Source organism: Syngnathus leptorhynchus, chromosome 15, assembly GCF_054491065.1.
Source record: "Syngnathus leptorhynchus isolate UIUO chromosome 15, UIUO_Slep, whole genome shotgun sequence".
NCBI lineage: Eukaryota > Metazoa > Chordata > Actinopteri > Syngnathiformes > Syngnathidae > Syngnathus > Syngnathus leptorhynchus.
The window spans coordinates 628,308-655,487 of NC_141209.1; the positions used below are offsets into that span (position 1 = coordinate 628,308).

Here is a 27,180-nt window from a genome sequence, read left to right on the forward strand (position 1 = left end):
TCGCCTTTCCTCGGTAATTCTTGGAAAATGTTTATTTTGAAAAGTGTTAACTTTAACAGGAAGTGCCTTTAAAAGCAATCCCAAATGTTTGCGAATACGAGAGCCTACTGTTTTCGACAGCGAAGTTGTTAAAAAAAAAAAAATCTGTAGGATATAGATTTACAGTTATTCGGAAGTCAACATGGCTAATGAAAATTGGACTGGTTGGTCGGACATGTTACAAAGGAGGCTAGCAAACTCAAACAAAGGTAAGTAATAATGCTAGCTTAGGGTAATGGACATTTCAATTCTCTCAACAATACATTCAAATGTATCCCCGTTTAGATGAAAGAACACAAGAGGAAAAGAAATCTGAAGAAATGGAGCTGTTTGGCAAATATTATTCCGAATGGAAGGGTGGAAGTAACAAAAACAAATCCTACAAGAACATCCCTCGATTCTACTTTAGGGTATTGACTCGCTTGCTCACAGTTGTTGTACAAAGCACTAAAACTCATTTCTTTGGTTTGATATTTTCAGAGAGTATCAAGTATTTTTACATTGTCCCACTATGTCTATTAAGCGTTAGTTTTTCACATTATTGCACATTGAAGGTGCAAGCAATATTATGAAGAGTTTGATTTGATTGACAGTTACCTGCGGAGGATGAAGTTTTGCTCCAGAAACTGAGAGAAGAATCGAGAGCGGTTTTCCTTCAGAGGAAGAGCAGCGAACTATTGGATCATGAGGAACTCCAGGTAGAACCTGTCCTAAAAGCAACACAACAAATATTCTCTTTGAAAATCTCTCGATGCTTTACCATTTTGAACGGTGATGGGAAATTGCATTGTCTTAACACTGCTACCATATACAAGTCTCACCCATTGTTATTCTTCTGTCCATCCACCTACATCTCTGTAGAATCTGTGGTTTCTGCTTGAGAAGCACCAGGTACCTCCAGTGAATAGTGAAGAGGCCATGATAAGTTATGAAGCCTACCTGCAGGTGGGCCAATTGGCTGGACCGAAGTGCAAGTAAGTACAAGAAAACAGTAGCAGCGGACTCGTGAATCAACCATCCATCCATCCATCCATCCATCCATCCATCCATCCATCCATCCATCCATCCATCCATCCATCCATCCATCCATCCATCATCCATTCATATTCTACCCTCTCTGTTTTCTTTTTTCCATCAGCAAATTCTTCACAGCCAGATTGTACGCCAAGCTGCTCCACAACGATCCGTACGGCAGGATCTCCATTATGCAGTTCTTCAATTATGTCATGAGGAAAGGTAATATGCCCAAATTTGTGGATGTTGATGTGGCTGCCGGGTACAAGAATAATGACATGTTTTAGTGGAGCTGTTTTAATGCAGCGTGACAAAAATGACCTAGTATCTGCTCAAAGTAACCTAGCTTCTACTGCATCGATTGCGTGTTCAGTGTGGCTGCATCAGACCCGTATTGGTCTGAGTCTCTACGATGTGGCGGGACAGGGCTACCTCAGGGAGTCTGTAAGTATTTTCACTTTCTGCATGGACAGACGGATGGAAATAATCTTTTAAGACTGTTTTTTATTCTTTGTAGGATCTGGAAAACTATATATTGGAGTTGATCCCAACGCTACCTCAGCTGGATGGACTGGAGAAGTCTTTTTACTCTTTTTATGTCTGCACTGCTGTCCGCAAGTTTTTCTTTTTCCTTGACCCGCTTCGTACCGGTGAGACAATATTCACGGCCCGGGATATGTCAAAATTTTAAAATAATTTACCATTAGCAGCATCACAGGTCTTGTAGTTTTCAGAGCCGGCATTTCCCCAAAATTCCTATTGTGTTCATATTAACTATTGACTTCATATTCTCAAGGTTAGTATTTTTCTTTTTCAGGAAAGATTAAAATCCAGGACATCCTGGCCTGCAGTTTTCTGGATGATTTATTAGAGGTAAATATAACCCCCCAACAAATCTGTATAAATGACTATCACTAAAGTGCACAATGTACGTACGCATACTGGTTTTGTCTTACCCGCCCGTGTTTAACTGTGACTTAAGCATACCATTTCAAATTGTTTGCCAATATAAACAGAATACTAGTGTATTGATGAAATGATAAAAAATATTGTTTTCATTTTTTCCCTCATGAATCTCTGCCTGTTTCTGTCTGTCCAGTTAAGAGATGAGGAGTTGTCTGAGAGTCAAGAGTCCAACTGGTTCTCTGCTCCTTCAGCTCTGAGAGTCTATGGTGCGTGAGCACATCTGCATGCTCACTATCTCCCAAAATGATTGATATCCAGTGTTTGAATTTTGTCGAGACAGAAACTCTTGGCTGTATTTTGTGTGACAGGGCAGTACCTCAACCTGGATAAGGACCACAACGGCATGTTGAGCAAGGAGGAGTTGTCACGCTATGGCACAGCCACCCTCACCTCAGTCTTCCTCGAACGAGTGTTTCAGGAGTGCCTCACTTACGACGGAGAAATGGTACAACACACAATTACGTTCCTCTTTCAGGAAGTACGACACGCCGCTTTCATAGGGCACACGGGCCAGTTAATAAATGATCTTGCGTTGCCATTGTCACTACGTTGTGTATTAGCGACAGGTCAGCTTTTTACTTGAAACTTGAATTTTGTGCGATGGTGTATTTCAAATGTTTTTGGGGCTATTGCTTTTTTTTTTTTTTTTTTAAACTTTGTCTTTTACCAGGATTACAAGACTTATTTAGACTTTGTATTGGCCTTGGAAAACAAGAAGGAGCCAGCAGCGCTGCAGTATATTTTTAAGCTTTTAGACATGGACAACCAAGGATACCTCAATGTCTTTTCCCTCAACTATTTCTTCAGGGTAAAGATCAGATGCAGTCAAATAACCTTTGTGATAAGAATACTTATCGTAGTCATTTCTTGATTGCTTTGCGGCTAGGCCATCCAGGATCAGATGAAAGTGCACTGTCAAGTGCCCGTCTCCTTCCAGGATGTCAAGGTAGACTCTCACAGTCACGTACACAAGCCATACATTTTGCTCACGTCTGACCAAACTGTGTGTCTAGGATGAGATCTTTGACATGGTGAAGCCTAAAGACCCCTATAAGATCACACTCCAGGACTTGGTGAACAGTTGCCAGGGTGACACGGTCACCAGCATCCTGATTGACCTCAATGGCTTCTGGACTTACGAGAACAGAGAAGCGCCTGTTGCCAACGACACTGACAGCACTAACACAGCCAGTAACGATGACTCCTAAACAAGAAGATAAGTGTTCAGGCCACTGGGACGGTTGCCACACACAAACCGAGACTACGTGACTTCTCTTCTTCATCAGAATCGGTGTGCTTTTTGATCGGACACAAAACAAGTAAGAACAGCCAGAACAATTCAAGAATTGGCTTTATTATTTTGAAATGAAAACCTGTCGATAAGTGAAATCCTGCGGAGTTATGATGACATCATATCGTCAAGATGCATAGAGAGCATATAGGCACTAGGAGTTCTCAAATGGAGTGCAACTCTGCGTTTATGTTACTGCCTCGGATAATGTTAAATAAACCTGCAGTGCTGCTATCCTTGTCAAAACATGTTCGGTTGATAAATGTATTAAAAAAAACAAAAACATGCTCTAGACAAATCACTGCTACAAATGCAGTAACATTAACCCGTCTTTTTTTCCTACACTGTTTACGGAGCCCTGTTTGAACAAAATGCAAGCATAAAAAAATAATTACATTCATTGTTACAAGAAAGTAGATTAGCATTCATCCGTGTTGCAAGGGAGAGGTTTTGTGTTGTCAGGAAGGGACAGGACAAGGCTCTCCGTTGTTGTCGGGAGTGCTGAGAGTTTCTTCAGGCTTGTGGTCAAAGGAAACATTAACAAAGGAAGCTCCTAATGCTTCAGGCTGCTCAACGCTAGATGGAGCAGCATCCTTCCTCTGCTGCTCTGCAAATTGACGCTCTGCCTCATCAGCCAGATGGTTCTCCTCCTCTTCTTCCTCCTGCTACAGGGTGACAGACATCATAAATATATATAATACTGCAAATAGTTGTGATGCTGACGTGTATTTCACCTACCTCTTTCTTAATACGGTAGTACTCATCAATGGCGTACTGGTATTTAGGAGCAGTGATGCCAAAAAGAGAGGCAAGTCGCTCTCCCATGTAGTCACACACTAAAGAGTCAAGAGGACAACATTTCGGTGATACAACAAGCGTAGAACTAAATAATCGGACAACTTTTATGACAGGCCTAAGGCACTGCTCTGCCATATTTTCTCCACTTGATGATTCATCTTGTCTAGCTGTATACAAATCAAATGTGACGGTCCAGCACATGTCGGGTGTCACCTGAAATAGTTGACGTTGCCATTCGCCACATGTGGAACCAGAAGTATGGTCCCCAGGTCAGTTTTGACTAGAACACATGCGGGAGAAAATCTTTGAACAGAGTGATTTTTTTTTTCTTCACAAGATTACTATGTATACAAAACAAAACAAAAGGGAAGGTAATGCGTCTCCTGTATGCTATGAGTATAAATCTGTAGAAACGATGACTGAGATCAGTGGTTGTCTCACAAACTACATGAATGAAGAGTAACTTATTGATGTCAACCTACCGTATCCGCAGTAAGCACCTCTTTTTTTACAGGTTCCACTTCCTCTTCATCAGTACTGTACTCTTCCATTGTCTCGCCACTGGCAAAGTAGATGGTCCTCCGGGGAAGCTTAACCCTCCCCTGCCTCTCGCCACTGTTGCCCATCTCCACTCTCTCAAAGTCTTCCACATCTTCTAGACTCTTAACAAACACGTTTTATTGACATTATATGATGGCATCTATTGCAATTGGTCTTTATGCCAATTCAAATAAAAATAATGACAGATGGCACAGCGTAGGTTTAAAAAAAAAAAAAAAAGTCTACTTTTTAATCAGCCCAGGTCGGCTGGGAATAAAAAAACATCAAACTGAACTTACTACGTAAAATGGTCATTAAAACGAACAATGATTTATTTGGCCGCCTTCACAATGTTAACACAAGCTAAGGAAGTGAATCACAACATTAACGATAGTGTGCTGTCACAAACGAAACCACAACTTAAACGAAGACTTCCGTGTACGCACCTTGTTGCCTTCCATATTTTGTCCCAACGAAACGTTCATATTAGTTAAATACAATGACAAGTCTGCCATCTCACTAAGCACGCTTAGCTACTTTGAGCAACTGCAATAGTGTTACTATTTACCGAAAGCACAGACATCAACTATACATAGATACAAGATGGATGCGGGGCGTGGACATCCGCCATATTTGTTGTGGCAGCACCGTGCCATTTCGACAGTAATTGGACAGAATATCTGAAAGAGTCAAATGACGCTGAGTGTACAACGATTCATCTCGTTCTCCGCGCATGAATGTACAAAAAAATATATGCCACATTCAAAAGGGCGGAGGAAATTTGGATTTTCTCATCATATTTTTCAGTTTTGCTGCAATTTGTCAATAACGTAGGCGTAGAGAGTCTGTTGTAATGACGGTACCCGCTCCAAAGTACAAATTATACAATCTTGTCCGCAGAATTTGTTTGAATAAATTCAAACGTACTTCATTTGAAATTCATAACCGGAAGCGTAGTGGCATGTACGCTAGCTTGGCTGCTACGCGTCAAGCGCGAGTCTTCGGTGTTTTGGTCCGTCGGTCGGTCCAATCGGTAGCCGTAGTCATAGCCGTAGCCGCAGCCGCTCACCAAAATGACGGCCAAAAAGTCTGGCTCACGACTGGAGACCGAAATCGAGCGGTGCCGTTCAGAAGGACAATGGGATAAGATACCGGAGTTAGTTCGACAACTCTCAGCTAAGTTGATATCAAACGGTAAGATGTGTAGTTATTTCGTCAAATGTACACGCGGCCTTCCTCCGCATCGGAATCCTTCGGACTTCCTGACAGCGGAATACGTACTAACCTACTTAACTCTACATTCTGCCAAATGATGTTAACCAAGAAAATAGGTGGTAGTCCTATCGCTATAACGCGTACGTAACCAAAATGATGGCAAAGACACATTCGTACCCACCCCCCTGCCACATACTCCCACCACTTCAATTTTGTTGTTTCTGCAAAATGCTTGAACCATAGATGTTTGTTTGTTTGATTGATTTCACTGTAATATTAGCTGTCACTTGCTGCTTCGTAAGCACAGATGAAATGTGATTGTCACCCACGCTAGCTGTGAAATTAGCCTTAACGTGTATTATATCAAGTTGTGGCCCTCTAGAAAATGCCAAAAGGTTTTCAAATGTTATTCTGAAATTTTAAATAACATTACAGGGGCGCTATTTCTTCGTCTGATGTGTGTGTACCCCAGTTTAGCCCTCCAGCATCTTATTTAATATTCCCCCAAATATGTATCCATCATTTTCTCATCCCCAGCCCATACGTCAAGCCCCTCTTTCGCAATCCTTGGTCACACACAGACTGGGATCAGCAATAGGATTATGTGTCATAATTCTGCTTGGTATGTGTTCTAGGCACAGTATGGTGCTGTCATACACATCTCGTCCACAGCGATTTTCCTATCGAAACTTTTTGGATCTTTACTCTCAAATTGACACTTGTCACGTCAACATTCTTAAACTGCTGCCACTGCTTAATCATACTAGAGGTGCATTGATTTTCCACAATGAATTAATTAACAAATTAATCCATCATTATTAGGATCATCTATTCATGGTTTAGATCCTTTTTTTAAAATTAAAATAGATGTAGGTTCAAATATTTGGAATGCTTGGATTGATTAGTTGTCTTGAATCGAATGACATGTTAGCAACAAAAGAAATGAAACTTTTTTTCACCAATTTTTCAACAAAATCTCAATTGAGTTGCAGGCCTGAATCATTTGTTGTTGTCACTATTGATTGAAATAAGTAGGTTGAAGATTTGCCAGATGGATGAACCTTTCAATCAGAGGTGGATGGTGAGGAACTTGTTCCGAATGAATATTTCAATGTGCGCAGATGATCTCGGAGAGCTGTTGTTGGGGGAATGCAAGCTTCTGACATACCTGAAGGAAAATCCAATCAAGCAGGGTGCGAGTCCGAGAGGCCCGCGACCGAAACTGGTGGAGGTCAGGAAGCACCTCACCGCTGCTCTGGACAGAGGAAACCTCAAGGTGACCGGTCGTCCATGGCCAGCCAACGCACTCTACACCTTGGTTGCTGGTCTTTTTTCTTCATTTCATCATACTCATCCAATGCCATTTTGAATGTATCTATCTATATGTCTGCTTTCCTTTCCAGGCTGATTACCTCCAGGAAGCAAGTCTACTCATGGCCAAACTTAGTTATGTTGAAGCAGAATACAAAGACGCTTTAGGTAGTAACACAGCAGCTTTCAGATGAAATCGATTTGATTGAATGATTGGAATTGCCCAAGTGGTAAAGTTGATTCTTTGCAGGTCACTATAATAGAGTCAATATAGATGACATGCAGCTGGCAGGAGCTCCCGTGTATAGGCTGTGTATGATAGCAGAAGCCTATGCCACTAAAGGTACACACAAATACTCCTTTTATTTGCTATGTTGTGCCGTGACGGTGGTCTCGTTCTCTTTCTCACACGTAGGCTTGTGTCTGGAGAAAGTGCCAGCTGCCTCTCCGCTGCTGTCCAATACCAATGCCGGTTCTCCCTCCTCCAATCGGAACAGAACGGAGCGAGAGCGAGAAATCATCATCTGCTATGAAAAATCTGGAGACATTGCGCTGCTGTATCTGCAAGAGGCTGAGAAGGTGAGCGTTTTGCTGCTTTGCAGTATCAAGGTTTCATCATCATCGCAACCTGCTGTTGGAGTAGTCGTCGCAATTCTTTTCATTTTCTCAGGCGCTGTCCGCTGGAATTCAGAATCGCAGCCCGAAACCTGGTCCAACTTCCCAGGACCAGGAACTAGGTTACTTTCTCGAGACAGGTCTACAGAGAGCCCATGTCATCCACTTTAAGAACGGGTAAGATAAAGAAAGACTTACTCTTGCAAGGTCCAGAAACTCTTACTTCTCCACTGGCAATGAGATGCCACCAGATGGCGCCAAAGCAATGATTTTTGGCACAAATCCTGACTTGGCAGTGGAGCTATGATTGGTTAAAAAAAAAAAGAAAAGAACATTGGCAAATTTGCAAATGTTGGCCCACTAATATGTTAAGTATTGTTCTCATTTGCATTTTTTATGAAGCTGCTAAATTCAGCACAAATGTGTCATCTTGGGTGCAAGTCTCGTTAATTCTACAAGAATTGTTCATTAATTGACCTAGCACATTGATTTTCATGAAACCTTTTCAGAAACCTGACGCAAGGTGTCGGGCGATTTCGAGAAATTCTCCGAGCTATCGAGACCAGGACGACGCAGAATCTGCGCATGGTATGGAATGAGCTAGAAGTTTGGTGACAGACTTTGTTCAGGCCTTCCGTTGAATTCTCCAGATGCGCTTGTATCCGAAAGCGCTCTGGAAGTACATGTGCGTGCGTTTGTGCGTTTAGACCATTGCCAGACAGCTTGCCGAGATCTTGCTTCGAGGAATGTGTGAACAGAGTTACTGGTCTCCTGTGGAAGACCCGCCCGCCGTGTCACCGCTGGACGATCCTACGCGACAAGGTCACATCCAGAGCAAAAAGTACAGCTTAAGCCGACGTCCACGAGTGTACTCGGGAGAGAAGTAAGCAAAATCCTTTTTGCTGTCAATCGAGCATCAGCGGATGTTCAAAATGATCTGTTCAGATTATTCGTGCTACGGAAGCTGATGACTGCTATTTTAAGGCCAAAAGTAAGGTTTTTGGGAACGAAACAAACTCAACACTTCAATTCATTTGGATGGCAAAAGGACATGTGTTTACTATCCCGTCGGTAATGTGCCCTGTTTTCAAGTGGCTCATCTTATTTCTGTCCTTGTTTTCAATTCCACCTTTCTTTCTTTCTTCCCCACAGTATTTTTTGCCCCCAGGAAAACACAGAAGAAGCATTATTGCTGCTCCTCATCAGTGAGTCCATGGTAAGTGGTGCGCAAATGCCATACGTAACCTAATCCATTCTCAGCGTCAAATGGTTTCTTCTCTGCTGTGTCCGTCCGTATCCCAGGCCAACCGCGACGCCGTCCTGAGCAGGATTCCGGAGCACAATAATGATCGAATCATTAGCCTCCAGTCGGCCTCTGTGGTGTACGACCTGCTGACCATAGCTTTGGGCAGGAGGGGCCAGTATGAGATGCTGTCGGAGGCAAGTAACACGCCAGTCTTCCCGCGTACTTCACCGCGTGAGGGAAATATATCGGATTAAGAAAGGTCCGCTTTTCTCTAGTGCTTGGAGCGCGCCATGAAGTTTGCCTTTGAGGAGTTCCATTTATGGTACCAGCTCGCGCTGTCTTTAATGGCTGCGGGGAAATCTGCTCGCGCCGTTAAAGTTCTGAAGGAGTGCATCCGTCTCAAGCCAGATGACCCCACCATCCCGCTGCTGGCGGTCAAACTGTGCATCGGACCCCTGCACTGGGTAAGGACCCTCTTCGAGTCACAAACCATAACACGTGTTTCCATTTGAAAGCTACATTTAATTTCAACTTCTCCTAGTTGGATGAGGGGGAGTGCTTTGCCAAAATGGTGATTGACATGGGGGAGAAAGCAGCCGAGTTTCGAGCCAAAGGCTATCTGGCTGCCGGACTGGTTTATAGCCTCAAAGCCACCGATGGTAAGTTTGTTCCGCCGACACCAAAGTTAGGGAGTATAGGCCGAGATGTGTCAAACGGATGGATGCCTGCCCTTGGGGAAACGGGAGCGTGCAAATTGTAGCCGCTTCATATATGGATTGGAGTCACATTCGTGAACGTAGGGACCGAGAAAATTGGTCAGTACACACGTGTGCAATGTGAATTTTCAACTTAAGAGCAGAGTTAGAACATTTCCCTTCCAGGCCCATTGGCTTTTTGTATAGTGCACCTGACTGGGGTTTTTCTTTCATTTCACGTCTCAACAGCATCATTGCGAAGCACCCAAGAAGAATACCAGAGAAAAGCTTTGGCAGCCTTTCAGAGGTTTGCTGTCTCTTTCACTTCTTCTCATTTCTAACCCTCCTAGATTAAGGTTGCCCTCACATTTGGCATGAACAGATGCGAATGTCATTTTTGAACACAGCCATTTCCTCGCTCTCTTTTGACAGAGCTCAGAGTTTATCTCCAAGCGATCATCTGGCAGCCTTCTACCTTGCGCTGCAGCTGGCTGTGTCCAGACAGGTAAGCGGAAAGTCACAACCCACAGATGACCTTTGACGTAGAGATAGACGTGTGTTTCCCCAGAATGTAGAGAAAGGTAGTCTGTGTATGTGTGTGCGTAGATACCCGAGGCGCTAGGCTATGTTCGACAGGCCTTGCAGCTTCAAGGGGATGACGTTCACTCCCTTCACCTGCTGGCCCTGCTTCTCTCAGCACAGAAACATTACCGGGACGGTCTGAATATCATCGAAATGGCCCTATCGGAGTATCCCGAGAACTTCAAGTGAGACGCGCGCGAGCGAGCGCGCGCGATACAGCTCCTTTCAACCGCAGTCTGACAGTCAGTCTGGTGTCGATAGCTTGCTTTATACCAAGGTGAAGTTAGAGAGCATGTGCCGAGGACCAGAAGACGCCTTGCTCACCTGCAAACACATGCTGCAGATCTGGAAGAGCTTCTACAACCTGACAAATCCCAGGTAGGCTGGCGCGCATTCACGGCTCCCTGAGAATGGGAGTAAAAGGCTTTTTTTGCTGTGGCTGCCAGTGATTCGGGGCGTGGGAGCAGTTTGTTGGACAGAGCTGTAGCTGACCGCCGACAGCTAAATGCAATGACTCTGCCGGACTTCAGTGACCCGGATACAGGTAGGTACACACACACACAAGACAGATAGATAGATAGATAGATAGATAGATAGATAGATAGATAGATAGATAGATAGATAGATAGATAGATAGATAGATAGATAGATAGATAGATAGATAGATAGATAGATAGATAGATAGATAGATAGATAGATAGATAGATAGATAGATAGATAGATAGATAGATAGATAGATGGATAGATAGATAGATAGATAGATAGATGGATAGATGTTGGTCACTGGGGTAGTCATTTTTGATTCATTGTATGTGTTCTGTGGTCTTGATTCTTTTGTTTTGTTTTTCATTTCTTTATTTACTCATGAATCCTAAAGTATATTCACACGTAGCTTAGATTGTATGATTTTTTTTTTTTGGGTCACTCTTGACAATTTTGCCTTCCTTTCTTTCTTTTCCATTGGTTTATTTGTTTGTGTTTTAGCCTCAGGTTCTTCCTCCTCTCACACTGGTTCCGAACCAGTATCCCCCTCCACCTTCTCCACCGTGTCTTCCCCGCTCTCCTCCCCGCTGCCTAGCCCTTGTCCGGTTTTCATCCTCCAGCCTCCTCCTCCACCCCAAAAATCTTCCTTCTTGCCTCCGCCTCCCTCTCCTCCTCCTCCCCAGCTGATGAGCGGCAAAACCAGGACTCCCTCCTTTTGCAAGCACATCACTCTTCGCCAGCTTTCCTCCAGCTGTAACGTGCCTCTAGCTTCTCTCAGCCTGTAGCATGGTGTGCATTGATGGCGAGCACACACACACACACACACACACCCAGCCAAAAAACAAAAGTGCTCACCCCCTATTAACACTTGGCCATGAGTTGTCTTTCAAGCCTAATATGCGAGGAGGGATGGACTGACTGACTGCTTGCTTGCTTGCTTGCTTATTTAAACCTCACAGGCTCGCTCGTGAAGTCATGGCACTTATGGGACTAGAGGCTTTGTGAACCTCTGAACATTTCTCCCAATGACATTTTCCGTCTGAAGTCATCATTTTAGCGGATAATAACACTTTGACCTGAACATGTGGCCCTTGTGAACACTACACTTTTGGCTTTTCTTTTGTTTCACCATCTCTCTCTTTTAATCATTAACCAGGGCTTTTGTCTTTTTTTTTCCCATCCCCATTTTTTTTGAAGGCGGCCCTCAGGACGCTAACGTACTTGGTTTTTCTTCCATGTTTTCTGTTTGTAAGTAGCCAAGTAAGCTCCATCTGACCTTCCGTTTTCCATGTATCGCTTTCCTTTGTTGTAGTCACCTGTTTTGATGACTTGATTATTTTCACGGCATAATTCCCCAGAGATGTTGCTCCTTCTTAAGTATCCGACATATCACCAGCCGACGTTTTGTGTGAGCACGTTGTTTGACCTACTAATGGCTGTCCGTTGCCATTTAGAAATGAGTTGACTTGAACCTGGTTGATCCAGGCTCATAACACTGAGGTGTGCTGCAGTGGTGTGTACTAATTCAACAAGAACTGTGTGCCACGGTGAACAGATTTCCGATTGAAACAAACACAAGTCCCCCGGAAAGCATTTTGATTCATAAGCACTACGAGCACTCTGGTCGGAATTCAGATTCCACCGTGGCACGCAGCGACTTTATTGGCGTTTCCATACTTTGAAGAAGGAATGTCTCGTGATCATAACCTAGCGGTCTCCTTCCAGGTTCCGTGCATGCCACGTCCATAGCGGCGAGCCGTGTGGAGCAGGCCTTGTCCGAGGTGGCCTCCTCCCTGCAGAGCAGTGCCCCCAAGCATGGACCCCTGCACCCTTGGTTGACTCTGGCTCAGATCTGGCTGCATGCTGGTACTCTCCTCTCTTCTTCAATGTTTGCTTTTATTTTATGAATCCAATCAAATGTCTTTTGTTTTGTCCGAGCTTCTCCGCTATGGATTGCTTTTTCTTTTTCAAGTGCTACGTTTCCTTTTTGCCTTCCCGACAGCCGAAGTCTACATCGGCATGTCCAAGCCTGCCGAGGCGTCGGCCTGCACTCAAGAAGCCGCCAACCTTTTTCCCACGTCTCATAATGTCCTGTTCATGAGGGGGCAGATTGCAGAGCTGAGGGGAAACGTGGATGAGGCTAAGCGCTGGTACGAAGAAGCCCTGTCCATCAACCCCACGCATGTCAAAACCATGCAGAGACTGGTAATACTCTTTGACTTCCACTCACCCTAGCTTGTGGCATTGTCTTATGTGTCTTCTTATGTCATCAGCCTGTGTGCTGTGCATAGTTAGCCTTATACATTGAAGGTCATCAAACATGGCCGGGAAGAAATCTGGTCCATATTCATGTCTTGTGATTTTCTGCTCTTCTCAGGGTCTTATTCTCCATCAGCTCCAGCGCTACAGTCTGTCCGAAAAGGTTCTGAGGGATGCCGTGCAGGTCAACAGGTAGGTGTTGGCAAATGTCTAGGCGCTGCTCTACTTCACTTCCATACGTATGTTGTTTTGATTTTCCGCACAGTACGGCTCACGATGTGTGGAACAGCCTCGGCGAGGTGCTGCAGGCCCAAGGCAACGCTGCCGCCGCCACCGAGTGTTTCCTCACTGCTTTGGAGTTGGAAGCCAGTAGCCCCATCCTCCCCTTCACCATCATTCCTCGAGCGCTATGAGACACACACACACATTACATAGTTGCATACTGGAGCACAAAAACGGAGCTGCGAGAAACACAGCAAACGCGCAGCATGCCCGCATGCCTGCATGACACGCACACATTCAGATTGCAGGTTTCCCCTGTCCTCTCATCGGTTTTGTTTCTGGTGCATTTTGACTCTGACCTTTCTTACGTGAAGTTGAAGTAGATCAAGCACTGACAGCAAATACAGGGAAGGCAAGTTTGTGTTTGTTTGTTTGTTTATTGATGACGCTTGTTTGGAAGGCAAGCCATTTGCGTCATCCGACTACTCACACAAACTTAGTTCTTTGGCTCAAGTCGGCCGGCGGTACATTTGTGCGTTCTGCGCCTTGGTGGCCAAGGCACAAACATCAGAAAGGAGCAATATTCAATGAAAGCATCTGATGCTTTGTATTTACTGACTTGAATTGTCCATGTTCAATGTTTGTACAGATGGATTGGCACTTTCATTCATTTGAGTGAGGAAAGATGATTTGAGACCGGGTTGTGGCTCAAGCCACCATTATACATTGAATTGTTCAAATGTAGCCATGTTTCCTTTTCCGTGTCGTTTGATTGAAATGTCCCTCGTATGTTGTTACGCCGGTTCCCACTCCAAGCCAATAAGGTCGTCGCACCTGTTTGCCAAGATTCAAACAACGACTGGAAACTTTATCTCGTGCCAACTAGCCTGGACTGTTAGCAGCTAAGCTACCGTACAGGTTTCATAACATTGGTTGGACGCATTTATATTGTCGTGTCACCAAATGGTGTGAATAGACATGTGTGCACAGAGGTCATGCGCAAGGAAAAAACTGTGCACAGCAAATTTCATTGTCACTGTAATCATTTGTGTGTTTTGTGCATTGTAATGCAACCACTGTAGCTGCTTTAAGTGGAATTCAAAATGGAATGCTTGTACATTGTACAGTGCCATGTGTATGATTGTTTTAGAAAGTAAATGATAATTCTATTTTCCTCACAGATCATAATGTTACTGAGATCATGTCCTATGAGCGTTCCCTTTCTGCTGTCAATGAATGAGGACAATAATAAAAGTCAATTCTATCTGGAGGCTTTTGAGATGTTAAATTGCAGCATGTGACTTTGACCTCAGGTTCACATGCATCTTTCCGTGTGTGTGTCTTTTATGGAGCATTTCGCTGTAGTGACAGCTTTTGTCCCGCGGTGTCATTACACACCCCCACTCAACTCTCAGGTATCGCTGAGTGTCATTTCCAGATCACATTTGCATAACCACGCCCACAGCCTTTTAATAAGCAAAAGGAAAAAAAATTAAAGTTAGAAACTTTATGACTAAGTGTAACACATGGGTCCCAAACTATTTTCATAGGCGTTACTTGGAAATACAAGCAGATTTGGGCAATTTAAACTCTAAAGTGACGGCTAAGTACAAAAAAAGGAACTGAAAAGACTGTCTGAAGTTGGCTGTTGGATCTGTGACGTCACACGGACACTCCATTAGGTACACCGCCATTTTCAGGTGTACCTAATCACAGGCCACTTCATTAGGGAAAAATCATGGTCAAAATTTAAATGAAAGTGAAAAGTGCCACACCCAAACAACCCCCCACTTTCTGATTGGCTGGTTGAGCTGTGACGTCACACTGACACAGGTGTACCTAATCACTTCATTAGGGAAAAAGTTTAAGTGAAAGTGAAAAGTGCCACACCCAAACAACCCCCCACTTTCTGATTGGCTGGTTGATCTGTGACGTCACACGGACACTCTATTAGGTACACCGCCATTTTCAGGTGTACCTAATCACAGGTCACTTCATTAGGGAAAAATCACGGTCAAAATTTAAATGAAAGTGAAAAGTGCCACACCCAAACAACCCCCCACTTTCTGATTGGCTGGTTGATCTGTGACGTCACACGGACACAGGTGTACCTAATCACTTCATTAGGGAAAAAGTTTAAGTGAAAGTGAAAAGTGCCACACCCAAACAACCCCCCACTTTCTGATTGGCTGGTTGATCTGTGACGTCACACGGACACTCTATTAGGTACACCGCCATTTTCAGGTGTACCTAATCACAGGCCACTTCATTAGGGAAAAATCACGGTCAAAATTTAAATGAAAGTGAAAAGTGCCACACCCAAACAACCCCCCACTTTCTGATTGGCCGGTTGATCTGTGACGTCACACGGACACAGGTGTACCTAATCACTTTATTAGGGAAAAAGTTTAAGTGAAAGTGAAAAGTGCCACACCCAAACAACCCCCCACTTTCTGATTGGCTGGTTGATCTGTGACGTCACACGGACACTCTATTAGGTACACCGCCATTTTCAGGTGTACCTAATCACAGGCCACTTCATTAGGGAAAAATCACGGTCAAAATTTAAATGAAAGTGAAAAGTGCCACACCCAAACAACCCCCCACTTTCTGATTGGCTGGTTGATCTGTGACGTCACACGGACACAGGTGTACCTAATCACTTCATTAGGGAAAAAGTTTAAGTGAAAGTGAAAAGTGCCACACCCAAACAACCCCCCACTTTCTGATTGGCTGGTTGATCTGTGACGTCACACGGACACTCTATTAGGTACACCGCCATTTTCAGGTGTACCTAATCACAGGCCACTTCATTAGGGAAAAATCACGGTCAAAATTTAAATGAAAGTGAAAAGTGCCACACCCAAACAACCCCCCACTTTCTGATTGGCTGGTGGATCTGTGACGTCACACGGACACTCTATTAGGTACACCGCCATTTTCAGGTGTACCTAATCACAGGCCACTTCATTAGGGAAAAAGTTTAAGTGAAAGTGAAAAGTGCCACACCCAAACAACCCCCCACTTTCTGATTGGCTGGTTGAACTGTGACGTCACACGGACACTCCATTAGGTACACCGCCATTTTCAGGTGTACCTAATAACAGGCCACAAGTGTTGGCCAAAAGTCTTCTTTTGCCACACCCGCCCTCACCCCCACTTTCTGATTGGCTGGTTGAGCTGTGACGTCACCTACGGCCACTCCATTAGGTACACCGCAATTTTCAGTGAAAAGTGCCACACCCACCCTCAGCTCATTGTCTTTTGCAAGCATGAACACAAAGGCACAAAAGGTAGCGTTCAGTTCAGTTGTATTTTATTGGAAAAACAATGTAAAGACTGGCTGGGATGGACAACTTGGAATGCACATCAACTGAATGAAACATAACATAACAGCTGGACTTCACCGCAACACGCATGAGCATACATTCATACTCACACACACACACCTTAAGATAGAAATACAGCACACAGTGTTTTTTTTATTTGGATGTTCAACAACTGAGAAAATAAATGGAAAGACTACAAATTAAAGGCAGCCGACACTCCGCTCATATGATGTCATCTCCTCTCCTCCCAAATGGGAATAAGTCGAATGTATTTTGTGTAATCGAGAATTATTTCATGAAAAAGATTCAAAACATTTGGATGGAAACCCCACGACTGACTGACTGACTGACTGACTGACTCACTCACTCCCCTTTAAAAGTGAAAACACATTCGAAAGTTTCCCGCCCGCATGCTTTAGTGATTATGACTCCCCGCAACACAACAACTGACACCTCGGCCACAAATCACACACTTGGAAAAGCATGGGGTAAGGTAAACAGCCACAATTCCTTTTCCAACGTGACTCATGTGCACGTGGCCCAACTCCTCCCGCCTGCCACGAGCAATTTGGAAAGCCTCGGTCACCAAGACGACAAAGAAAATCAACAGGAGGTGTGACGAAAGGCTGACTGACTGACGGAAGGAAGGAAGGAAGGAAGGAAGCACAAGCCGCTTTCATGCATTGCTTTGGTTTTTAGAGCCGGTTAAATATGGACATTTTCAAAAGGAGTCAAAGTGGATTTTTGCCAGACGTTTGACTGATTGCGCTTCATCTGCTCGTCATCATCTGAACAAATTCTGCAAACACACAATGGCAAATATCAGAGCTGTGCTGAACAACAGCAAGTCAGACTCGCAGGCAAAAAGGCGCGGTACCATCGTAGTTGACCTGGCCGTCTCCGTCCGTGTCCGCTTCTCGGATCATCTCGTCCACTTCCTCGTCTGTCAGCTTTTCGCCCAGATTGGTCATCACGTGACGCAGCTCCGCCGCGCTGATGTAACCGTTGCCGTCCTGTCCGAGCGAGCGAGCGAGCGAGCGCACGTTAGCTAAGGAATACCACGGAGACCGGCGAGACGGACTTGCCTTGTCGAAGACCCTGAACGCCTCCCTGATCTCCTCCTCGCTGTCGGTGTCCTTCATCTTCCTGGCCATCATGGTCAAGAACTCGGGAAAGTCGATGGTCCCGTTGCCTAGGGTGACGCATGGTAATAAAAATCATAATCGCACCGTGTGGAAAAAAAGGAGCGGAGAAATCAGAGGCGCCGTACCGTCGGCATCCACCTCGTTGATCATGTCCTGGAGTTCGGCCTCTGTGGGGTTCTGACCCAGCGACCTCATGACGGTGCCCAGCTCCTTTGTGGTGATGGTTCCGTCTCCGTCCTTGTCGAACAGGGAGAAGGCCTCCTTGAACTCTGCACACGAGGCAAGGTGGTTTAAAAAGCGCCTCCTCAGCAGGCAGGCAGGGGTAGGATGTTGCATGCTAGTGTATGGTGTGCTTTCTCACCCGCAATCTGCTCCTCTGTTAGTTGTTCAGCCTGCAACAAAAACCAAGAGAGCAGCATTACAGATATGAAGAAGAAGAAGAAAGAAAAAAAGGGACTTGGAAGTTGTCATTTTATCAAACAACCACAGGATCCGCTAACATTTGACATTTGGTTTTCCTACGGCCGGCCGGGTAAGCACAAGGAGAAGAGCGAGGGAGATTTATTTGGGTGGTTTGCAATTCTGCAAGTCACTGAAGCAAAAGCACATCAGAAGACAGCGAGCACAACCTTAAGTCCCTCAAAGCAGATATCGGTGAGGTCCGTCACCAGCTTCAGCGCTCTGGGTTCGCTTTTATTCTTTTTGGCCAGGCCGCTTTGTCGTAAGCCGCCTCCTCCTTTCCGCTGCTTGTGTTCGGCTCCTCCGCTTTTGCCGCTCAGGCCGTCCAGCGCGCTCCGCAGCGCCGCCAAGCCCCCGGCCAGGCTTTGCGCCTGCTCGTCGGAGCGGTCCAGCTGCTTCTTCACCTGGGCCAGCTCGTCCCTGGCGGATCGCAAGTCGTCCCTGGTGTCCCGCATCTCTCGGAGCAGAGCGTCCACGCGGCCGGACCAGCACTCCATCAGCATGTGGAGGAAGGCCTTGTAGTTGCTCTCCTGCTGTTGGAGGAGTTGCTGGTAGAAGTGCTGTTGCTCCTCCAAGAGGTCATAGACAGACCACAGGCTGACCAACTCATCTCCTACCGGGTAGAGGGTCACCTTTTTGGGCAGCATCATGAAAGCGGGCGAGAAGGATCCTCGGGACGGCAGACAACTGAATGGTGGGCAAAACGACACTCATCTGACTTGACTCGGAATCCTTCCGAGAAGCTGCTCCGTCCGTCCCTTACGTGGCCATCCATCCATCCACACCGGACGCGCTGGTAGGTATGTGAATGGGACCTAGGCTTGGCTGTCAAAGTCTGACGGCCCGGGCAAAGCCTCCAGCTCCATTTCAAGCGATGACAGCGACAGTAGCATCTCCCGGAGAGGATCGCTTGGCAGGTAATCGGAGATCCTAGACGCAACTAATGGGAGGAAACTCAACACACGACACTGGCATGGTGGCTACAAAGGGCAGATAACTGACAACTTGTAGAGATTGTCTGGGGCCCCTCGCCTAGTATTTTCAAATCACAAAGGGTGCAAGTAAGGCTGTCGCTACCGAATTGACGATGCTATCAAAAAAACAAAATCTCCTGTTTAATAACTCCTTATTTCTGATTGTTTATTTGCTAGTATTTAACGGATGAAAACAACTCAACGATTGGCCCACACTTGACTTGCGCGCACATACTGGATGGAAGTTGGGAATGTCAAACATTTTGTACAGCGCTCGTTTTCGCAAGGGTCGCCGGCCGACGTGCTGGAGCCTATCCCGGCTGCCCTCGGGCAGTAGGCGGAGGCATGTTACTTAAAACATTGCCTATGCCGTTAAAGCTTTCACTTCAGCTGTCGCACTAGTGCGGCACAAAGACGATTTAAAGAACAAAAGAAAAATAGGATGTTACAAAAAAGCTTGACGACTTGTTTGTCATTATAGCAGCAGCAGACAAAAAGCAGGTATTGAGTCAATGAGCCTAGAATGACAATGTCAAGTTGACATCATCCCCTCGAGCCAATTTGGTTTTCAAATGAGAACAACTTGTAAAATGAGCAGCATTACAGAATGGCTGGAAAATTGTAGAAGATATGCAAAGCTCCTATAAAGAGTATGTTTACCTAGCATGAATATTGACAGATGAAAAACTATAGATTTATTTTTTTTTTGTTCATAGATTTGCTGGAAATCCAATTTGAAGAGCGAAATTGGCGACATCTACTGCAGGCGTACAGTCCTGACGCTTTCTGTATCAATGATAGCGAGTGAAGAAGATCACTCCAGTTGAACTGGTTTTGCCAAACCAGGTATGCAGTTTGTTGCATTTTGAACCAAACCGGTTTTTAGGATCCATTTTTCTCCATTAGGGAGGTGTTCCATTTGGAACATCAACTGGTGAAGAGGAATTCAAACTGCCAGTTAATACGACACAAAAACATAGACGCCGATTAAACAACATTGAAGAGAATTCCAATTCTACAAGGCAGAGCAGAGTCATCTCGCTTGCTTTGCATGTTCCTATTGACACTTTGCACACATGCTTCCGAGCAAACTTACTGTGTGTGTGCAGTGCAACCACTGGAGTTGACCAAGTTAGGAAAATGCTTCTGCGCTATGATATGACTGGAAAAAATACTCTGCAATTTGCAAAATAAGTGGTCTGCAACGCTATCCGGTGGGACCTCAAACGGGTCTTACTTCCTGCAAACGACTTGCATATGGACGTGGAATTTCTATCTACTCGAAGCTCCGACCTGGGATGCAGTTTAAAAAAGAAAAGTTCATTCGAGATACTCACCATGGGTGCTTGTGGTGCACTTGCGTGGGGCTGCCTGGCAAGCGGAGAGCAAATGAGCGAGAGAGCGAGGCAGCGGGCCGGGCCGCTCGATTGCTTGCTTGCTTGCTTGCTTGCTCGGAGGCGGGGACGCAATTCTCATCGCTCCTCCACATTTCAACGTATTCCTCCGCACTGTACTCATTCATCATCTTCCTCTTTACGCGCCGCGGTCTAGTTGATCCAATACCAGATAAAGAGATCCAGCATCGCTGAGAGCGATACAAACACTTTACAATAGCTCTCGACTATCGTCAATTATTACATGTGAAGTACTATTCGCTTCCCGGAAGTCTTTTGTGTTGGCTGGCGGAAGAATACGTTTTGAAAAAGTTTTGCATTCGAGTCGCGATTCCTGATTGGGCAAATCAGAGCCGCAACTTTGGGCGAGGTGCGCATCAGCCGCTGATTGGCCACAGCTGATCTGCAATATGTACACAAACCATAGCGCAAAAGGACAAAAATCAATCAAACTTCACGTTTTGTCAGATTTGACTTCATAAATACACATTTCAAAACCTCCATATACAAAATAAGATTTCTTGAAAAAAAAACAGGTCATTTTTGGGGGGTAAAGAAAAAAAAATGCAATGACTCCTCATTCTCGGTCCATCTGGAGAAATGGCTGGAATGTCTTTCTTTTTTTTTTTTTTTGATTCAGTCTTCCAGCAATATGTCGAGTTCTTCTAATGGCAATCGGACTCGTAGCTCTTTCTCAGTCATCAGATCTACAAACTCTTGCAGATGCTCATGAAACAGCTGCACGGCATCCATGTACAATCCCTGGTGAAACAGGTCACTTTCAATGTACCACTGCTTTTCTTTCTTTCTTTCTTTATTTTAGATGATGCTCTGAAGGTTGTGACGTACCTTCACCCAGGGAATATTCTGTAAAGCTTTGTAGAAGAGGCCCTTGGCTTTATCCAGCTTGCCCTCTGACACCTACACACGGGAACAGCCAAATCATGTCAACTCAATGGGACCCTTACTGCTTCTATCTACTCCAATGAAGCAAGCCTCCCTGGCCTGGCCTGGCCTGGCCTGGCCTGGCCTGGCCTGGCCTGGCCTGGCCTGGCCTGGCCTGTTCACGCCTTTTGAATTATTCTCCATCTCACCAGGTAGTGAATGTACATCCTCCAAAGTAAAGGACAATGGGCGCCCATCTCGGATCCTATGGCGTTTTCAAACAGCCTGCCGATACGGTTGCTGAGACCGTTCTCTGGCAGGACGCTGGAGGTGGCGCTTTTGGCGCAGGATCTATTTGATAGGAAATGTGGAAACAATGATCCAGAATTCATACTAACCAGCTTGCTTGTGTTCTCTCTCTCTCTCTCTCTCCTACCTCTGTGCCGCTTCCACCAGCTGCTTCCTTTGTTGTTCGGCAACAATAGCAAAGAGCCGCGGCACAATACTAGCGCTGTCCCTGGTTACGGCGTGAAAAAAGCGACGTGCCCGGCCGGCACTGTGGTAACGGTTCTCCACCTGAAACGGGAGCCAGGATGGCCAATTAGGATGGATGTCATTATCTGTGGAATTTCCCAAATCATTTTACCTGCACGTATATGCTCCAGAGAGCGGCACTGCTCGGCCAGCTGGAAAGGGCGGAGGTGAGCGTGTCTCTCAGCGTCGCCAGTGGGAAGACACTCACGCTCATGTGGTACTTGAGCAAAGAGGCCTGCTGCAGCGCCGCCGCTCGGCACTCGCAAGCTAAGGTGCGGGGCGACGGCTCGCCGCCAGAGTTCTGGTCGGACGTCAGCCAACGGTGCAGCTCGTCCATCTGCTCGCGGGCCTGGCTGTAGACTGCGTTTGCCGCTTTGATGCCCATCGTGAGGTACTGGAACAGAGCGTAGCAGCCGAGAAGCCCTCTCAACCTCAGCTTCTCTTCTTGGAGAAGGGCTGCTCACGGGAAAATAACGTGACATTACTATCAGCCAATTTCCATATTTGGACTGGTAATTCCTAAACCCGCAAACTAGCTGGAAGGAGCCAGAAGAAGCTCTTGAGTTGATATGGTGCTTACTTTTTTTGTTGGCCCGAGGAGCGCGGAGATCTCCACGCAATGCCGACAAAGCGCTAGTCAGCGCCTGTTCATAAGACCTCCTGGCCTTCAGGATGGCAACCGGAGAGACGGGCTGCGACGACGAGGAAGGCGTTAAGGCCTTCCCCTCGGCGAGTCTGGTGAGCACGCATACGGCCGGAGGACTACTCGCTGCTCCGTCCTCCACCTCCAGCTGAGCCCACAGTAGACACAGCTCACAGAGGGAGGGGTTACACAGCCCTTTGCCCCCGCCCAATGCCGTGGCGGCGGAAAAGACTTTGCGGCCCTCTTCCAAGTTCCCGAGCATCCACTCCAAGTGGGCGAACTCTCGCCACATTGGCAAAGATGAGCGGCTGTCGGGTTCTTTGAGCAGCGATTTGGCCATCCGCTTGCTGATTTTGCTTTGAGAGCGGAGACGTTTTTTGTTGCCCTGAATGCAACGAAACACCTGAAACAAACAAACAAAGAGGTCAGAAACCATTTCAAAAGCTTTCGGGGAAAAAAAAAAAAAAAAAAAAGGTCCTACCTTTAGTTTCTCATACTGCATCCGGCTGAGTGAAAGGACAGCTCGTTGTTCAGACGGAAGAACGGGTTGGAGCGTATTCAACATGAAGTTGAGAAACTTCTCGCCCTGCTTTCCAAGCCCTACCCATTTCCTGGTTCCCTGGAGGGTGGTCATGTGACCCACAGAGCTCACCCCAAGACTGGCCAAGTTATGGGAAGTCAGAGGTCGTCGCGAGTCACTACCTAAAATGAGTTCCAGCAGCTTAGATGGATTTGTCCTTCAACACTGAAGTTGCAATACACATTGAAATTCACCCTGAGTGAGCAGAGAAAGGTCCTCCAACAGCAAGCCAGTATGCCACGTGCCAGCAGACTGCACAGTGTCCACAGGTAGCCCCAGAAATGACAGAAAATTCAGGAGGAGGCGAAGCTGAAGCTCTGGCGAAGACAGGCAAATTAGGGAAGGCCCGATGTCGTCGAACAGCACCTTCGGATAGCGACACGCGCGATGAGATCCAACAAAGTGATGCGCTGATACGTGCAACCACGGGAATTCCACCTCACCTGTCTCTCCGGGTCGTCGCAGTCGTCTTCTGATTGGCCCTTGGCTTTTTCAGGTCTCCAAGGCAACCAATGCGCCGCTTCACGAGATGACTCCACATCCAGCCACACCCTCCACCGTGGCTGGCTGCGGTCCTTCACCTCCTCCTCTTCCTCCTCCTCTTCCTCCTCTTCTTCCTCTGCGGAGAAACAGAGACAGTGGGTGTGTCCTGCTAGCGAATGGCATCAAATGTGTTGTATTTACCCGCGCAGGGCTGGAGCCATCCTCCTCGCTCCTGTTGGACCATCCACGCTTTCCAACCTCTGGCATCAAACTCCCCGACTCTTGGCTCCCCGCTGTCCCAGAATGGCTCAAAGAAGTCAACCTGCACATAGCGGCGACACAGGGGCTGCTTCTGACTCAGCTTGTCATCGGGGTTGCTAACTTGAATTTAGCTCACGAACGTAAACGTAGCAACCGAGCCTCATGGCCTTGATGCAAAAGCACAAGGATTCAAGACGTTAACGTTTCCAATTCAGATGGGATCGCACGAGCGAGCGAGCGAGCCAGCGAGCGAGCGAGGCCTGTCACCTGTTGCTTGGTAGGCAGTTGTCGTACACTGTCAGGCTTGAAGAAGGTAAAGTCCATCATGGCTTGAAAGAGCGACAAGGCCTTCTCCGCGTGACCGGACTGACGGAGAAAATGACACTGCTTGGTGAAGATATCTGAATAACAGCACAGAGACAGACAGACAGACAAAGTTTGGTCATCGCACCTAAACGACATGGAAAGTCGAGCACTGATTTGAAGGAAGAGATATGCGGCGTGCCGAACGTTGACCTTCTTGGCTAAAAGAGGCCAACATGGCCTTACCGAGCATATCCTCTTCAATCCCCGGCAAGGCTGGGTGGGACACCATGCTGCCATCGCGGACGGCGCTGAGCGTGCTGAGACACTTCCCGTAAGCAGAGTTCACCTTTGACACACTGAAGCTGCTGAAGTAGCTCTGGGTGAACAGCAGATACTCCCGCCATAAAGGGCCACTATTTGGGTGGAGAAAGACCTTGGAGAAAAGATCAAAAGAGGAGTTTGCCTTATTGCTTGATTGATACTGTCCCTTCTCGGGTGAAAGGACAAGGACGGTCAAGCTACCAGTTTCTTCCATTCTTTAGCCAGAGCCGACGGCTCCCAAAGCTCTTGGCAGATCCTGAGTCTTTCCCGCTGCAAAGCCACACAGCTGGGGTTGGTAGCCACAGCACGCTCCGCAATGCTCAGCTTTTTCTCCAGCACGGCTTTGTAGGAAGACTTGGCGCGGCGCTCGGCTAACTCTTTGCCCTGTTGCTCTTCCTCACCTCCAAAGACTTTTGCGCCCAACTCGTCCTAAAGGCAAGATGAGCTCGATGCGTTACGAGTCATGAGCACCAGCGCAGCAAAAGACTCTTCCTACCTGATATCGAATAAATTTGAGCCAGAGCTGAGTGTCCTCCGGTTGCTCTCTCAGTTTCCGATTGAATTCTTCAGTCCGGCCGGTCGAAAGCACAGCTTCTTGTCCCGTCTCCGGGTTTTGGGCGTCGGGGTGATCTGCCTCGTCCTGCTTTCCCTTGCCCTGCAGCCAGAGGGCAGTGGTGGAGTCGTACACGCCGAGCGGATTCACTGAGGAACTCGGTGCTCTGCCCCCTGGAGCCACACAGGAAAACCAAGCGAAATGAATCAATAACACGGACAGGGGGTCCCGTCGTGTTCCTGACCGAAATTGCTCTGTTACTTGTGAATTGTACTACCTTGGGATGCCTCTCCTTTTTGCTCGCCCTCAATGTCTTCCAGCGGAAGAAAGGGCTCGGAGTCGGTGCTTTCGCAAGCTCTCGGTAATGTCGGGAGAGGCTGCTCGGACCTGAGCGACTGACGACAGGCTGTGGAAAAGTATCTGTCTGCGTCTTTCTTCTTGTCCCCCCGTTTATGTTTCTTATTCACGTCCTCCCATTGGACTTGTTGTCTGAGAGGATCCAGACCCAGCGATGAGACGCCTTTCCTCCTATACCTGCAATAACAAAGTACCGTGATCGCATTTGAGCCTTGTTCAGACAAGTTGTGAGCTTCCAGCCGTACCATCGGGATGGCAAAATGTTCTGCGTTACCTTGCCACATCTCCTCTGTATAGAGACTTGTATGTCCAGTTGGAAGCATCAGCTTTAGAGTCGACGCAGAACGGCTGTGCGGCGGGCGACGGAAGGTCATCCAACCAGGAGAAAGAAGTTGCCACGGGAGCAGCCTGTTGTCTGTAAGACGGCACGTGTCAATCGGAAACAAAGACATCCGTCAGAAATCACTTTGTGCGGGTGACGCAAATCAAAACTAGAATTTAATGGTGTGTGTACCTGTTTGTTTGTTTTCGCTTGAGATCACTTGGGAAAATTGGTTCAGAGTCTGAGCTTTCTGTTGACGGTCTAATCTTTTCTTTGTGCTTTTTCTTTTTTTCTCCATGCTTTTTTTTCTTCTTCCTTGCTGGTACATGATCCTCATTTTTTCTGTCTGAACTGAATAGAAAGCAACAACAGGTTACACAATTCAGCACCGCGTAGATTATTATTATTTACAGATAACTTGAAACTTTCTCCAAGATGTTACCTTGAGTCTTGGGGTACTCCCTCACTTTTGATCTCTAAAAAGCGATGATGCAGGGACAGGGCATCGCTGGTCTGAAAACTCTTATTACTCAACCACTTCAATTCTGAATGAGAAAACAAAAAAAGTGTCGCTTACTGTAGTTCAGTGAACAGATAAGGAGAATCACTCTGTGCTTACATGTAATGCCTAATATTTCTCAATAGTTTTGTGATAGAAATTACTATTTGACTGACAGTGGTGAAGGAGTCGCGAATCAGAGTGAAATCGCAAGTTCTTTCGAGATGACTCCCAGTCTCCCACCTCTGCTATCTGATCTCCTAGTAGCATTAGCATTGAGTTCAACTAACAAACAGCATGTGGCTTTAATGCCTCAAAATAGATCAGCCTGACATTGAATGGACAACACAAGTGTTTAACCGGACATGACCAGCGCTGCGAAAAGTCATCTTCACTGCCCCACTTGGTATATATTCTTGGAATGTAACAACTCCAAAAACTATATTGTAACTTGTTGAATAAGAGATCGTTACCATGAGATGGCTCTTCAACCTTGTCAGTGCTCACATCAGCAAAGGCTGGAAACAGTGCCATGTTTTACTTGCTTTACGCCTGCTGAGCGCGTAGTCGCCGATTGATGACGTCATGTACCGCGCGACATGAACAAATAATGGAAACACAAATTTAACAAATATGAGATTTATTTGATGAAATCAACACAAATACAATACAAAAAACAGTCAAACCGTTGATCGGCAAATACAAAATAGAAATACAAAGGGGGGGAAATGAAACGAACAAAACGAAAATAAAGAACAATAGCGCCATCATCTGGCTATGCTGAGGCACCTTGCTGAATTTAGAATGATTCATGATGCATGTGACCAAGCGTTACCTTTTAGATAATAATAATAATACA

General features: G+C 46.2%; 5 protein-coding genes across 8 annotated transcripts; 2 read left to right on the plus strand and 3 right to left on the minus strand.

The window, feature by feature from the left end:
* The first annotated feature begins 4 nt into the window (after nucleotides 1-4).
* On the plus strand, nucleotides 5-3,648 carry ppp2r3c (protein phosphatase 2, regulatory subunit B'', gamma). Its single transcript, XM_085931603.1, has 13 exons — nucleotides 5-248; nucleotides 325-449; nucleotides 633-737; nucleotides 901-1,013; nucleotides 1,178-1,275; nucleotides 1,427-1,497; nucleotides 1,571-1,703; nucleotides 1,871-1,926; nucleotides 2,153-2,225; nucleotides 2,328-2,464; nucleotides 2,690-2,827; nucleotides 2,906-2,965; nucleotides 3,033-3,648. The coding sequence occupies exons 1-13, from the start codon at nucleotides 182-184 to the stop codon at nucleotides 3,225-3,227; spliced, it is 1,371 nt and encodes a 456-aa protein (XP_085787729.1). The 5' UTR covers nucleotides 5-181; the 3' UTR covers nucleotides 3,228-3,648.
* Nucleotides 3,353-5,264, minus strand: fam177a1a (family with sequence similarity 177 member A1a). Its single transcript, XM_085931604.1, has 5 exons — nucleotides 5,095-5,264; nucleotides 4,591-4,770; nucleotides 4,322-4,388; nucleotides 4,049-4,146; nucleotides 3,353-3,975 (listed from the first exon to the last, which is right to left on the minus strand). Exons 1-5 carry the CDS (start codon nucleotides 5,161-5,163, stop codon nucleotides 3,769-3,771), a joined length of 621 nt encoding a protein of 206 aa, XP_085787730.1. The 5' UTR covers nucleotides 5,164-5,264; the 3' UTR covers nucleotides 3,353-3,768.
* A 131-nt stretch (nucleotides 5,265-5,395) lies between these two features.
* ttc7b (tetratricopeptide repeat domain 7B) lies at nucleotides 5,396-14,546 on the plus strand. Of its 2 annotated transcripts, XM_085931600.1 has the most exons (23): nucleotides 5,396-5,842; nucleotides 6,985-7,139; nucleotides 7,267-7,342; nucleotides 7,425-7,517; nucleotides 7,590-7,753; nucleotides 7,845-7,966; nucleotides 8,299-8,377; nucleotides 8,497-8,672; nucleotides 8,942-9,005; nucleotides 9,092-9,229; nucleotides 9,311-9,499; nucleotides 9,577-9,694; nucleotides 9,980-10,037; nucleotides 10,163-10,235; nucleotides 10,337-10,497; nucleotides 10,574-10,690; nucleotides 10,759-10,856; nucleotides 11,297-11,548; nucleotides 11,993-12,043; nucleotides 12,521-12,661; nucleotides 12,798-13,000; nucleotides 13,173-13,246; nucleotides 13,320-14,546. In XM_085931600.1, the coding sequence occupies exons 1-23, from the start codon at nucleotides 5,722-5,724 to the stop codon at nucleotides 13,465-13,467; spliced, it is 2,871 nt and encodes a 956-aa protein (XP_085787726.1). In that variant the 5' UTR covers nucleotides 5,396-5,721; the 3' UTR covers nucleotides 13,468-14,546. The 2 variants fall into 2 exon arrangements, with proteins under 2 accessions (XP_085787726.1, XP_085787725.1); XM_085931599.1 differs by lacking the exons at nucleotides 11,297-11,548; nucleotides 11,993-12,043 and having other exon boundaries at nucleotides 5,400-5,842.
* A 2,029-nt stretch (nucleotides 14,547-16,575) lies between these two features.
* Nucleotides 16,576-20,505, minus strand: LOC147044865 (calmodulin-1-like). Of its 3 annotated transcripts, none has more exons than XM_085932098.1 (8): nucleotides 18,973-20,503; nucleotides 18,842-18,896; nucleotides 18,380-18,742; nucleotides 18,112-18,142; nucleotides 17,876-18,019; nucleotides 17,691-17,797; nucleotides 17,483-17,618; nucleotides 16,576-17,404 (listed from the first exon to the last, which is right to left on the minus strand). In XM_085932098.1, the coding sequence occupies exons 1-8, from the start codon at nucleotides 18,978-18,980 to the stop codon at nucleotides 17,376-17,378; spliced, it is 873 nt and encodes a 290-aa protein (XP_085788224.1). In that variant the 5' UTR covers nucleotides 18,981-20,503; the 3' UTR covers nucleotides 16,576-17,375. The 3 variants fall into 3 exon arrangements, with proteins under 3 accessions (XP_085788224.1, XP_085788225.1, XP_085788223.1); XM_085932099.1 differs by having other exon boundaries at nucleotides 18,380-18,739; nucleotides 18,973-20,502; XM_085932097.1 differs by having other exon boundaries at nucleotides 18,380-18,896; nucleotides 18,973-20,505.
* Nucleotides 20,506-21,102: 597 nt separating this feature from the next.
* On the minus strand, nucleotides 21,103-26,904 carry nrde2 (NRDE-2, necessary for RNA interference, domain containing). Its single transcript, XM_085932085.1, has 19 exons — nucleotides 26,795-26,904; nucleotides 26,265-26,367; nucleotides 26,015-26,173; nucleotides 25,775-25,915; nucleotides 25,421-25,677; nucleotides 25,087-25,316; nucleotides 24,792-25,019; nucleotides 24,513-24,702; nucleotides 24,231-24,364; nucleotides 23,904-24,024; nucleotides 23,663-23,838; nucleotides 23,414-23,585; nucleotides 23,121-23,341; nucleotides 22,577-23,042; nucleotides 22,109-22,452; nucleotides 21,899-22,038; nucleotides 21,672-21,813; nucleotides 21,427-21,498; nucleotides 21,103-21,339 (listed from the first exon to the last, which is right to left on the minus strand). Exons 1-19 carry the CDS (start codon nucleotides 26,853-26,855, stop codon nucleotides 21,214-21,216), a joined length of 3,483 nt encoding a protein of 1,160 aa, XP_085788211.1. The 5' UTR covers nucleotides 26,856-26,904; the 3' UTR covers nucleotides 21,103-21,213.
* Between the last annotated feature and the right edge of the window lie 276 nt (nucleotides 26,905-27,180).

What these genes read in the sequence shown, in the direction of transcription:
- ppp2r3c (XM_085931603.1), top strand. Translation starts at nt 182, where the DNA reads ATGGCTAATGAAAATTGGACTGGTTGGTCGGACATGTTACAAAGGAGG. An exon ending in GCTAGCAAACTCAAACAAAG is followed by an intron (nt 249 to 324) that starts GTAAGTAATAAT and finishes ATCCCCGTTTAG; the next exon opens with ATGAAAGAACACAAGAGGAA. An exon ending in CCCTCAACTATTTCTTCAGG is followed by an intron (nt 2,828 to 2,905) that starts GTAAAGATCAGA and finishes CTTTGCGGCTAG; the next exon opens with GCCATCCAGGATCAGATGAA.
- fam177a1a (XM_085931604.1), bottom strand. Translation starts at nt 5,163, where the DNA reads ATGGCAGACTTGTCATTGTATTTAACTAATATGAACGTTTCGTTGGGA. An exon ending in AGGTGCTTACTGCGGATACG is followed by an intron (nt 4,389 to 4,590) that starts GTAGGTTGACAT and finishes CATGTGTTCTAG; the next exon opens with TCAAAACTGACCTGGGGACC. An exon ending in GGCAACGTCAACTATTTCAG is followed by an intron (nt 4,147 to 4,321) that starts GTGACACCCGAC and finishes TTGACTCTTTAG; the next exon opens with TGTGTGACTACATGGGAGAG.
- ttc7b (XM_085931600.1), top strand. Translation starts at nt 5,722, where the DNA reads ATGACGGCCAAAAAGTCTGGCTCACGACTGGAGACCGAAATCGAGCGG. An exon ending in TCCTCATCAGTGAGTCCATG is followed by an intron (nt 9,006 to 9,091) that starts GTAAGTGGTGCG and finishes TCCGTATCCCAG; the next exon opens with GCCAACCGCGACGCCGTCCT. An exon ending in TAGCCTCAAAGCCACCGATG is followed by an intron (nt 9,695 to 9,979) that starts GTAAGTTTGTTC and finishes ACGTCTCAACAG; the next exon opens with CATCATTGCGAAGCACCCAA.
- LOC147044865 (XM_085932097.1), bottom strand. An exon ending in AACAGAGGAGCAGATTGCGG is followed by an intron (nt 18,020 to 18,111) that starts GTGAGAAAGCAC and finishes CCTCGTGTGCAG; the next exon opens with AGTTCAAGGAGGCCTTCTCC. An exon ending in CAACGAGGTGGATGCCGACG is followed by an intron (nt 17,798 to 17,875) that starts GTACGGCGCCTC and finishes GCGTCACCCTAG; the next exon opens with GCAACGGGACCATCGACTTT.
- nrde2 (XM_085932085.1), bottom strand. Translation starts at nt 26,855, where the DNA reads ATGGCACTGTTTCCAGCCTTTGCTGATGTGAGCACTGACAAGGTTGAA. An exon ending in CTAAAGAATGGAAGAAACTG is followed by an intron (nt 24,703 to 24,791) that starts GTAGCTTGACCG and finishes CTTTTCTCCAAG; the next exon opens with GTCTTTCTCCACCCAAATAG. An exon ending in TCTGGAGCATATACGTGCAG is followed by an intron (nt 22,039 to 22,108) that starts GTAAAATGATTT and finishes CTCCCGTTTCAG; the next exon opens with GTGGAGAACCGTTACCACAG.